Below are 12912 nucleotides of genomic sequence, written 5' to 3'. Positions count from 1 at the left end.
ACCTCTAATCCAGTTTCACTTTATTGGTAGTTTTGTATTCAAAAAGGTCTCATCACAAACTTGGGTAACTCAATCACTAATTATCATTGCTTTGACTCGAATACAATGGCTCAGTCATCATGTCGGAGCCTTCTAATTTTGCCTTTATGACGGTCAATCTCCTTTTGTAGGCGCTCAATCTCCTTTTTGTGGTGCTCAATCTCCTCTGTGTGGTGCTTCCTCAGCGCTTCCATCTGCTCCTTCTCCTTTTGCCTACGATTGGATGGGGAATTTTGTAAACGACTGGCGGAAGAGCACAGGAGAGAGATTCGACATACGGGGTCTCACCTGAAGTACCGCTCCTCTTCTGCTACTTCTCGTTTTCCAAAGGCACCTCCTGCTTCCCTCACTGAGCCTCCTCCACCTCCACCTTTCCCCGCTCCCTTGCCTAGCTCACCAAGCTGGAATAAGATTTGTTTCAAAAAAAGATTATTGCAGCACGAACACGAAGACTCACTGGCAATGACTCGTTGCCTTGAGTTGTGAATAAAAGCTTGCCGTCTGCTGCCAGGGCTGTCACTAGGGGTGGGATTAAAGATTTCTCAATGCATTGCAATTCTTCCCCCTGCAATTCAAAATATCGATTCAGCAAATCCTCTGTATCGATTCACCTCCTGGCCAGTGGGGGGCGCCCAGCATGTGCTTGGCATTGTACGGACGGAAGCTTCACTCGACCAAGCAACAGCAAAACGCCTTTAACGAGACTTCAACTTCAATCTGACGTTTACGTTCCTTTTGGATTCCATTGTAAATACGGAACAAAAGACAATAGACACTCAAACCACGATACGCAATATCAACACGAAAACACGTCAGAGGTTGCCGTCCAGAAGCTGTACACAGATCACAGCGGGTTGGAGTCTAAGTTAGCAAAGAGAGAGGCACTTACATGTGATGGTTGGACTTCCGGAGCGACTAGCCCGTACATAACTATCACTTCTCATTTGATTTCTAACGAGTGGGAATTCTGTAGATTGAAGCCCTGCAACGGAAGCCACACAAGGGAGCAATATAGCAAACGTGTTGACAAAAGGCAATAAATGAATGGGGTTTGACGAAGAAAATACCAGCAATTGTCACAATGCCGCAAACATGCTACTTAATCAGGTATTACTTAACAACGCTGCAAAAAATAATAGTAAAAAGAAATATTGTTTCAGTATACATGCACTTTACTTTTTCAATAAAAAGCTGTCTTCATGTTTTTTTACATGCCTGTGAATATTTATCCAGGTCATATCATTCTCAGAGCATTAAATCGATCGTTATCCCGTGCTCTGGTTGTCTTGCACAGTTTCTAAGGCAACCAGAACAGTCCAGCTGCGATTGAGTCAATGTCCTGATAATATCATCTTTTTACTTTTGTACTGCACATGCACAAATGAGTTATTGTGCAATTTTGTAAAATCTGTATTACAATTACCAAGAGGAAATAAACATTTAACTTTACATGCATCTACCTTTACAGTGTATATACAGAACGTTCATGTTTTTTTTTTTTTTTACTTTTGTACTTCATGTGCACAAATAAGTTGTGCACATTTTTACTCAAGATGTGTTATTGCTTCGACTTATTTTTACATGGCATCAAAAATAAATATTTAAAAATGTAGTCTTTATTATTTGTTTATTCATCCTTAATTAATTGATATTGGAGCATTTAAATCAATATTGAATCAAATTGAAACCTAAAGAATCGTTATCGAATCGAATTGCAACCTAAAAAAAAATCCAAATCCAATCGAATCGTGAGGTTCTTAATGCACAGTAGCTGGCACTATCAAATATTTTTAGAAGATTATTCTATTGATTATTCAATCGTTTAACCAAATACAAAATTCTGTTGCACTAAAGTTTATTGCCGATTACTATTTAACCAGTCATGGTTGTTTATTTGGTTTTGTTTAACAATCCAATAAACATCAACCAAGCAATATCATGAGAGTGAATGATGTTGTACTCGCCAACGTTTTTAAAAACAGATACTTCTTGGATACTGATTAATGCCAAAGGCTACTAGTTTGATGATATACACTTCTGAGGCTACTTCAGGTTCAACTACATATCAATTGCAGGTTATTCATGCAATGGCTGCTAATAACGATTATTTTCCTAACAGATTAAACAAACTACTATTTTTTTCGATAAACTGATTATAATTCAGTGACTGGTTTGGTCTGTAACATGTCAGAAAATAGTGAAAAATATTGATCATTGTTTTCCAAAGTAAAGGCAGATGTTTGCAAATGTCTTATTTTGATTAAACACAAAGATAATTAGTCTGCTTTCACGGAGGACTACAGAAATCAGGGAATATTTACTGTTAAAAGGCTGATATCAGTGGATTTGGGCTATTTTAAATTAAACAATTGCGCTGGACGATTAATCAATATCAAAATGGTTTGATTAAATCGATTAAATGTTGCACCTCTAGATTAAAGCCGTTCATGCAAAATATGACAGCGAAGGCATCGAACTCAAGATGCACATAATAGCAGCAGGCCCAACAAGAACAAAAGTCGGTGTCGGGAAGACATCGCAAATATATTCGCCATGCAGGTTTGCTATTACAAGACTAAAAAGAGTTTGGTTTGTGGGGAGCTGTTTATAGTGTAGTGTATTTTTAAGGACACACTAGTGTTTGAAATGGTATTAAAGTAATTTGGGATCATAGTTTGTGGTATATTTATGGTTTAAACTGTTAATAGACTGCAGGCACTTATCACCTTTAGGGGAGCATCACTTATTTGCAGAAACTGGCCATTTGCGGTCGGTCCCTATCCACCGTATCGCCTACATAGTGCCCTTGACATAACCTGGAATGCATCTTGAAAAGTAGTGGACGACGATGGTCACTTGAAAATCAAATGTACTGTATCCCATAATGCATATTGGCGATAACAAAACATATGTTCCGTTTCTGTGGTGTTTGATTTTCCACCTAAGACAAATTCAGGAGTTGTGGCGTGAAATTGTCTATAATATAAGTTGAGCAACACCACAACACAGATGGAAGAAGAGCTTTGTTTGTATTGATTTTGCTAAATACACAGTTTAAACAATCTAATGTTCTAATTTTACATTTTTTACGAAAGGTCCACCAATTGATGTTCGTTCGGTTCATTGTAATTATGCAGCAACAATGATGTAATTAACAGAGTGTCCAAGTAGTGTTTGAAAACTATTTGTTTATTTGACTGACAATAGTTGAACTATATAGTCCACTATATAAAAATCACAATACTGTACAATGATTCGAGTAGGGAGTCAATGATTCCAAACACAGCTGCAGTGTTTGTATATTTGGACGTCTACCTCATTCAAGCAACAATCGTACCATTTTATAATTGCAGTCATATGAACCTCTTTTACTCTAATTTGAAAGCATTTTTTTTTCATTTTTTTCCTATTGCACAAAAACATTCCTCAAAAAGGCTTTTTTTTTGCAGAGAAAAAAAAACAAAAAAACGTTTGTTCGGAAACCATTAACATATTTTCAACATTCTTGGTGTGTTGTACTCAGTTTGAAGCAGCCCTTCCCACCAGACTAAGGATGTTGACTGACTTGTGTATGTTTGCCATGTCACATTGCTAACTTTATATGTGTACACTCTAACTCTTTCACTCCTTTATCTCTGCACTGTGGTTAAATTCAGAAAAAAAAATTCTCTGCACGTCTACTACATAACCGTAGAATTGACAATAGTGCTTCGTGTACTCTATCTTGAATCCACATTAAATCATAAAATAACACCAAGAATACATTGACACGTGATTCCACTGCTCAAAGTTGAAAAGTGCCTCTGCCAATAATCGTTTTCTTGTCTTTTTTTTTTTTTGTATTGGGGTTATTGCCAAAACTGTAATCTCAATATCGAATCTAATAATTATAACACAACGGTTGTATGCTTATAAACAGATAATCCAACTACTTTTTTGATATATATTTTTTTAACTCTTGTCATAAGAATACTACTGCCACGCCTTAGTGTTATGTAATGTATTTTTTATTAGTTTTTTAACAAACCAAGCAAGTATACACGCATTTATATTTGCACACATTAGGTCATGCACTGATGTTTACTCGAACTTGTCAACTGTTAAAACGTCGTGTAGTATTTGTCGGCATCATGCCAGAACATCCCATGCTAAACACGAAGTCATACTTTTAGATTGACACGGGTAAACTTACTTTAGATCGCAATAACAACACATGCGTGCCTCTGGTTGAACTTTGAGGCAAAGTTCCAAGGTTGGATTTTAAAAAAAGAAAAAACATTAGCAAGCTAATGCTAACACTCGTCAGTGTCATTACGTCAACAGTCCAACACGGTTTACCTGATCAGATGCCATTCGCGTTTGCGATGAGACGCAGCCCCTCACGTTCAATCTTAACAGAAACCGAGACATATTGCCCGAGGCTGTGGTGAGACCTTGCCACACCGGAGCAGGTGTTTTTACGTGGCCGTTCTCCCTTCTCGACAAAAAATGCGGAAATTTTTGATGAACATCTGGGCGGAAACAGGCGTGTTACTGCCAACGTCAGGTCAGGATGAGAAACGCAACAGTATTTCAATATTTGTATTCACCCTAAACACCCGAGCAGATCTCCAATCTGAAATTTCAATTTAATTATTAGTAATAAGTATTTTATATACATATATACATATATATATATATATAAACAGAAAAAAAGCAGATAATCAATAACTTAACTTTGCTTCTGTTGTGCTGAATTGCCCCTGGATTATTCCTTGTAATGACCACTGTGGATGGAAAAACACAGAAGGTCATAATCAGGGTCAGCATTTGACTGATGAACCTCATGTGTTGCTGATCCACTCCGCATTTTAGAGGTGTTCTGATTCAGTTTGTGCGAGCACGGTAGTTACAGTTCTGCAACAAATGGTGGCAGTATAGCAATAAAGATGGATACAACTCTTTCACTATGGGATACATACCATTCACATACAGTATGATAGGTCCATCTTTCCTTTACAAATGAATCCTTCTGCAGGATTAAATAATGTTTTACTTGATAGTCACTCATCATTACAGAAGCCATTATGTCTAATTACTGTACTTGATTTAATATAAGCAACTCATAACTGATGCTAACTAATGCTATAGAAACTACCAATAGAAACTGTGTGGTAGTACTTTATAATGCAAGGAACTGTTTTGTTTCTGTAGGTAGTGCATTCCTCAAGAAATATTGATTGTTAAAATCTAGCTTTAAGGAGATACGAACAGATTTTTTTTTAAATTTTGTGTGAGGGAAAATATCAGCTGCCACACTGTTTTTGTTGTGTGGCTGTGTGGGTTTTGTGCATGATATTTTATGGTCATTCACAGACTTCCGGTGCACTGGATGCAGAGCAGCCAGTTACCTGGGTCCTTTCACCTCAACTGCTCAAGTGTTGCCATAGGAAATAGTATCCTGGCAACAGCACTAACCTGTGCAAAGACATAGTAAGGTCATGCACACAACAAGATGTCGTTCTATGAATTCCTTTTCATAACTTCTGCTTGCTAAAACATTCTGTTAATCACGTTATCCTATCCATTTACATATTGATCTCATTAAATGGAAGTATTAATGTATTCACATTCCACTTGCACGGCTCAGTTTAACTGTATTTCTAGAACATTACACTATATATATATATAGATAAAATATGCAGGGTATATAACCACCACACTTAAACCAGTGCAGTATGAATAATTGTTCAAAATATAATGTGGAATGTATTCATACCTCCGGGGATGGGCATGGTCACATCTTTTCAAATTTCAAGGATTCCAAGGAACAATGTGCTTGTCATGGAAACTGAAATGAAGAGTACAATTACTGCATATATTGTACTGTATACCTACAATATATAGTCGAGCACATTAACAAAACAGTTAATACATGTAGATGGTAGCTTACTATAGTCAATGAAATTGTTTTGAAAGTCTGCAAGATATTATGTAGGACCTTTATTCTGCGCATGCATTCAGCTCACATGCTTTCAAGAATGCTGGAGCTGCGATTCCCTTATTGTAATAGCCCCCAGAGTTGCCTGGATGTTGCCATGGTGACCATCAGTGCCGCTATCGGGGTCCGTGCAGAGTCTTTGTTTTCTGAACGCACAAGGTCGTTTTAGCCAAGGAACATCTGGCATACATTTTTTTTTTAGCAGATTCCCGAGCAGGTTGGCTGTAATTAAAGTCACTTATTTTGCACTAAATAAGTCAGCCATGAAGGCTGCCAGCAGTTCTATCAGCTCTCCCCAACCTGACATCACATGCCCTAAATACTCCATCAAGGTACATTTCCTTCATTCAGGCTTTTTGTTGTCATTGTTGTCAAAGGGTTACTAACTGGGGATTTCTTTGGTCTCTTTAAATATTTGAGTAGTGTGGTCCTAGCTCTGCATGAAACATCCTTGAAAGAAAATTCGAATATGAGTTGGCGCTATATATGAATAACTGTGAGATGACTATCCTTCCATAAAACCATTCTAGCGAACACACACAATGACACATTAACATTCCACCACATAGGAGACACACACACACACTGCATTCTCTACTGTACTGCAATACTACAGTTTGTTCTAGAATTATTTGTTTCAAGGAGATATAATATGCATCCATCCACTGTCTACACTGCTTATCCTATTCAGGGTCACAGGAAGCTGGAGCCTATTCCAGCTGGCACATACAGACATCTATTCACACTCATATTCATACCCTCACTGAGTGGGAATTGAAACCACAATAGAACCCATTCCTGCAGAGAAGTCAACTAGTGAACCACTATACCATCACTGACTCACGTGATATGCATTTATTACATTCTATTTATAAAACAGTTCCCAGGTTTCTTAATGATGTGTCTGTGAAATGCTTTCATCAGAATACCCCATGTCTCATGCAAATGAGCCACTGGTCACCACGGCCCCACAACTGCTTTTGTTACCATGATGATGAGGGGCAGAGCTGGGGGGGGGGGGGGGTGCTACTTATTGAGAAGCACTTAAAACTGTGAGAAGCACGGAAGCCCGGACAAAGACAGCATCAATTGTATTTTACTTGTGGAGTCAGCAATTCATTACCAAGTCATAGGATTTTACTTAATGATCAGTTCGTGTACGGATATGCTTTCAAACTGAAAGTGACTCTGGATCAATGCCCAGCCTAGGTGCCAAGGCATGGTTGGAGGTACTTGTGTGGGGGCAGTATTACAAAGTAGGCCCGCTATTACATGTCAACCTGTCAAAGAAAGTTTCCCATAATATGTCACCTTTAGGCAGCACAGTGTGACTTACATCCTTCCTGTGTGGAGTTTGCATGTTCTCCTTGCGCTTCTGTACGGCACTATTTCTCAAGGTACTACCTCCCACATTCAATAAACCCCCAACATTTTTTAGGTTAATTTTTGACTCTAAATTGTAAGTGTGAATGGTTGTTTGTTCGATTGACAGGGTGTACCCTCCCTCTCGCCCAAAGTCAGCCAGTGTAGGCTCCAGGTCACCAGCAACACTAATGAGGAAAAAGTGGTACAAAATAATGGAGGGCTGTCACCTTTAATGACAATTACAGCTACCGTTAATTAATTACAGCCATTTTAAGTATAATATGTCAATTTTAGGGGCTTAAAAGTATTTGGACAATTTCTATATTTGTAAATTTAACCATAACCTGTAATATTCTAATGAAAGTATTTTGTAGTCAAGAGACAGTCGACATCACCAGATTTCAAGTTTCCTCTCTAGAGTTGCTTCCCTGCAGGCCTTTATTGCAGCCACCATCAGGTGTTGCTTGTTTGTAGGCCTCACTGTCACTGTTAGAAAGCCCACATTGTTTATGTTTACATAATAACAACAAACATTTGTTATTGCGTTAAATTGATTGCAAGTGCTTTTCTGTCAGAGTTTGCCTCATGCTGAGGCAAAACTGAAAAGTGGAAGTCACTGTTTTGTTTTGCTTCTCTCCCAACGCAGCGCTTAACAGCTCATGCAGTCAACCTTTGCAGTTACAGTTTCACTGCCCTTTCCAATGCCACACATGGCCCAACCTCATGCATTGCACGAAGTCGACCCGATTGTGCTAGATCAAAGCCTGCCAATGGGCTGTCCAGTATCCAGGCATTTATTTCACAGTCACACAGGTTGAATGTTTGGCTAAAAAGTTAGCGAATTGATTTCAAGCCACTCGTTTTGTGTTGTATCATTCAAGATCAACCAAATGTTGCCCTTGAATCGTATCGGCAACTGTGAATCGTCATACGAATCGAATCGTACATCGATCCAGCCATCCATCCATTTTCTGTACCGCTTATCCTTACAAGGGTCGCGGGAGTGCTGGAGCCTATCCCAGCTATCTTTGGGCGAGAGGCGGGGTACACCCTGAACTGGTTGCGAGCCAATCACAGGAATCGAATCGTTGTTAAAACAAATTGTTACACCTCTAGTTTTTTCTTAATAATATGAATAATTTTGGTGATGGATGCCCTGTTTTTTATTTTTTTTTTACTTGAGCACCTGCCCCCAAAAATGTCTGTGCACGTACCTGGGTGTCTTCAAAGGGTCTGTGCTTTTACTTTATTTTAGTTTTATAATGCAGTATTTTAGTTCTCTGCATACTTTTATGACAGTTTGGCATGTTGACTTATTTTAGTTCACTTTATGTGTTATACAATTAAATAAAATGGAACAACATGGCAGACAACCAGTGACCCGAACCTGAACTGACTTTGGACTTGCTTTTAATAAGTAAGAAATGAATAGATTAATTTCTCTCTCTGTAAAGTCTTCATTGCTCGTTCATCAAGGGTGAACATCAGCATTTGTTGTTTCTATAGCAACCGCCTTCATTTAAGAGCAACCCAAGATCTCACTGCTACTGCCAGCAAGGTGCTAATTGATACTGCATTTCACATCAGGGGGTATGGAAGGGGGTGGAGGTCGGGGCAAGACTTGGGACTTGTATGTATGTGTGCACTATGTATGTGCATGCTTTAATATGGATGTGCAGAATTGTGATGAGACATTTGGGGCTGGGCACATTGACATCAGCAAAGAGCCTGCACACATACCTGTATGTATACAATATGTGTGTATTTAACTATGTCAAATTAGGCTGGTTGCATGATTGTGTAAAACTGTATGGAGTGTGCCTAAAATAAGTGTGCATAAAATAAAGTAGAATTGTTTTTCCACATTGTCCCTGATACTCATGCTGATTTGTCAGTGTAATTGTCAGTCAGTTTGACATCAAGCTCACTGACAGCTATTGTCTGCCTGTTTCATCTGCAAGTGACGACATTAAAGAAGAAAATAAGTACACTCAATGACTTATTGCTTATTTTAAGAACCTTTATTATGATGCTACAAAGCAGACTCCAGGAGTTGTGCTTATCATGCGGTGGTGCAGAATGCGGATAGAAAGCTTTTGGTGTGAATATTAGCAGAAATCACAAAGAGGCGCATGTCAAGTGATGTGCGAAGCTTGTTAAATATACATAAACACTGCACAGGACCTTTAAGGCTATAGAAGTACATTATGTATACTCGCACACACACACAAACGCACACACACGCACACACACGACATCACTCAGTGAACGACCACACTTACTGATTCTGCCCTGAGATAGTCGTTCATTGTGAATGAAAACGATGTTATCTATGACAGGAAAATCTCAGGAGTTGGTTGACATGATGATGTCCGGTGAATTGCTATATTAGTTATTCAAACTGCTCTAAGTGCTAGAGGACAATTGTCCAAAAAAAAATAAAAAATGGTACCGGCATTACCAGATAACTAGCAATCCTTTATTGCTCAGTGATTGTTTTTGTCAATGTCTTTATGTCTCAAAGGTGTTGCCGTACTAGAGCGGCTCCAACTACCGGAGACAAATTCCTTGTGTGTTTTGGACATACTTGGCAAATAAAGATGATTCTGATTCTGATTAGGAGACAAGTTGATATATTGTGTATCCAGGAGACCAGGTGGAAAGGCAGTAAGGCTAGAAATTTAGGGGCAGGGTTTAAATTATTTTACCATGGTGTAGATGGGAAGAGAAATGGAGTCGGGGTTATTTTAAAAGAAGAGTTGGCTAAAAATGTCTTGGAGGTGACAAGAGTATCAGATCGAGTGATGAGGCTGAACCTTGAATTTGAGGGTATTATGTGTAATGTGATTAGTGGCTATGCCCCACAGCTAGGATGTGACCTAGAGGTGAAAGAGAAATTCTGGAAGGTGCTAGACGAAGTAGTTCTGAGCATCCCAGACAAAGAGAGAGTCGTGATTGGTGCAGATTGTAATGGACATGTTGGTGAAGGAAATAGGGGTGATGAAGAAGTGATGGGTAAGTACAGCATTCAGGAAAGGAACTTGGAGGGACAGATTGTGGTAGACTTTGCAAAAAGGATGCAAATGGCTGTAGTGAACACTTCTTTCCAGAAGAGGCAGGAACATGGGGTGACCTACAAGACCGGAGGTAGAAGCACGCAGGTGGATTACATCTTGTGCAGACGATGTAATCTGAAGGAGGTTACCGACTGTAAGGTAGTGGTAGGGGAGAGTGTGGCTAGACAGCATAGGATTGTGGTGTGTAAGATGACTCTGTTGGTGGGGAGGAAGATTAGGAAGACAAAGGCAGAGCAGAGAACCATGTGGTGGAAGCTGAGACAGGACGAATGTTGTGCAGCTTTTCGGGAAGAGGTGTGACAGGGGGAGCTTCCAGAAGACTGGACCACTGCAGCCACGGTGATGAGAGAGGCAGGCAGTAGAGTACTTGGTGTATCTTCTGGCAGGAAAGGAGAGAAGGAGACTTAGTGGTGGAACCTCACAGTACAGGAAAACATACAAGGAAAAAGGTTAGCTAAGAAGAAGTGGGACACTGAGAGGACAGAGGAGAGGCAAAAGCAATACATTGAGATGCGACACAGGGCAAAGGCCAAACAAGAGGCATATGATGACATGTATGCCAGGTTGGACACTAAAGAAGGAGAAAATGATCTATACAAGGTTGGCTAGACAGAGGGATGGAGATGGGAAGGATGTGCAGCAGGTTAGGGTGATTAAGGCTAGAGATGGAAATATGTTGACTGGTGCCAGTAGTGTGCTAGATATATGGAAAGAATACTTCGAGGAGTTGATGAATGAGGAAAAAGAGAGAGAAGGGAGAGTAGAAGAGGCAAGTGTGATGGACCAGGAAGTGGAAATGATTAGTAAGGGGTAAGTTAGAAAGGCATTAAAGAGGATGAAAAATGAAAGGCAGTTGGTCCTGATGACATTCCTGTGGAGGTATGGAAGCATCTAGGAGAGGTGGCTGTGGAGTTTTTGACCAGCTTGTTCAATAGAATTCTAGCGCGTGAGAAGATGCCTGAGGAATGAAGGAAAAGTGTGCTGGTGCCCATTTTTAAGAACAAGGGTGATGTGCAGAGCTGTGGGAACTATAGAGGAATAAAGTTGATGAGCCACACAATGAAGTTATGGGAAAGAGTAGTGGAGGCTAGACTCAGGACAGAAGTGAGTATTTGCGAGCAACAGTATGGTTTCATGCCTAGAAAGAGTACCACAGATGCATTATTTGCCTTGAGGATGTTGATGGAAAAGTACAGAGAAGGTCAGAAGGAGCTACATTGTGTCTTTGCGGCTCTAGAGAAAGCCTATGACAGAGTACCCAGAGAGGAACTGTGGTACTGCATGCGGAAGTCTGGAGTGGCAGAGAAGTATGTTAGAATAATACAGGACATGTACGAGGGCAGCAGAACAGCAGTGAGGTGTGCTGTAGGTGTGACAGACGAATTTAAGGTGGACGTGGGACTGCATCAGGGATCAGCCCTGTTGGAGAGAGTTGGAGAGAGCAGACTTCAATGGTTTGGACACGTCCAGAGGAGAAATAGTAAGTATATTGGTAGAAGGATGATGGGGATGGAGCTGCCAGGCAAGAGAGCTAGAGGAAGACCAAAGAGAAGGTTGATGGATGTCGTGAGGGAAGACATGAGGGCAGTTGGTGTTCGAGGAGATAGGCTTACATGGAAAAGGATGACAAGCCGAAAGTAAAAGAAGATTTCAGAAAAAGAACATCATACCAAGAGACAAACATAGTGGTGGTAGTGTGATGATCTTGGGCTGCTTAGCACCTCCAGTACCTGGACAACTTGCTGTGGTTGATGGAACCCTGAATTCTGCTCTTGAACAAAAAATCCTGAAGGAGGGCGGTTCTAGAAAATGCTTGATTTCAGTTGTTGCTGCTGAGGATGGCCCAATCAGTTATTAGGTTTAGGGGGCCTTTACATTTACACACAGGGCCAGGTAACTGAATAGTTTTTTTTTTTTTTTTACCTTAATAAATGAAATCTCTATTTAAAAAGAGCTTTTTAAGTTCTCTTGGGTTATATTTGTCTGATATTTACAGTTATTTGATAATGTTAAACATTAAAGTGGGGAAACTGTGCAAAAATATAAGTATTTGAGAAGGGTCCATTTGGAATGTCTCCCACAGAACAGAAAAAAAACCAAACAAAATAAAAAAACACCGGGAGCTACAAAACCATTTTCACATCTAAAGGGAGGATAATGCTGCATTTTTTCCCCTTATATGTATAAAGTATTATAAGTGTATTATAAAACCAGTTAACTGCTACAGAGAACACAAAATTTTACGACTGCATGTAACAAAAACTCTGGAAAAAAGACATTTCATAGAAGCTTACTTTCAAACAAAATAGTGTCTATTTGAGTCCTCATATTTATGAATTAAAGCCAAACTGAAATTATCCACCTGCAGCGAACCAAAAATGCACACCGAAAATGTTTCTTTGTTATGTCATTTTATCGCATGTAGAGCATGCAGTCAGCTGTCAACCTGGT

At 39.6% G+C, this 12912-nt stretch overlaps 1 protein-coding gene across 2 annotated transcripts; it reads right to left on the bottom strand.

The window, feature by feature from the left end:
* Window positions 1–3: 3 nt before the first annotated feature.
* On the bottom strand, window positions 4–4569 carry atp5if1a (ATP synthase inhibitory factor subunit 1a). Of its 2 annotated transcripts, XM_061760340.1 has the most exons (4): window positions 4378–4533; window positions 929–1021; window positions 328–440; window positions 4–252 (listed from the first exon to the last, which is right to left on the bottom strand). In XM_061760340.1, the coding sequence occupies exons 2-4, from the start codon at window positions 965–967 to the stop codon at window positions 111–113; spliced, it is 294 nt and encodes a 97-aa protein (XP_061616324.1). In that variant the 5' UTR covers window positions 968–1021; window positions 4378–4533; the 3' UTR covers window positions 4–110. The 2 variants fall into 2 exon arrangements, with proteins under 2 accessions (XP_061616324.1, XP_061616323.1); XM_061760339.1 differs by lacking the exon at window positions 929–1021 and having other exon boundaries at window positions 4378–4569.
* Window positions 4570–12912: the final 8343 nt, after the last annotated feature.

The sequence above is a fragment of the Phyllopteryx taeniolatus genome, chromosome 21, assembly GCF_024500385.1.
Source record: "Phyllopteryx taeniolatus isolate TA_2022b chromosome 21, UOR_Ptae_1.2, whole genome shotgun sequence".
Lineage (NCBI taxonomy): Eukaryota > Metazoa > Chordata > Actinopteri > Syngnathiformes > Syngnathidae > Phyllopteryx > Phyllopteryx taeniolatus.
The sequence above is the reverse complement of the archived record's forward strand: the minus strand, read 5'-3'. Positions and strand labels throughout refer to the sequence as shown.

What these genes read in the sequence shown, in the direction of transcription:
- atp5if1a (XM_061760339.1), bottom strand. Translation starts at nt 4,449, where the DNA reads ATGTCTCGGTTTCTGTTAAGATTGAACGTGAGGGGCTGCGTCTCATCG. An exon ending in CGCGAATGGCATCTGATCAG is followed by an intron (nt 441 to 4,377) that starts GTAAACCGTGTT and finishes ATCTTATTCCAG; the next exon opens with CTTGGTGAGCTAGGCAAGGG. An exon ending in GAAGAGGAGCGGTACTTCAG is followed by an intron (nt 253 to 327) that starts GTGAGACCCCGT and finishes ATCCAATCGTAG; the next exon opens with GCAAAAGGAGAAGGAGCAGA.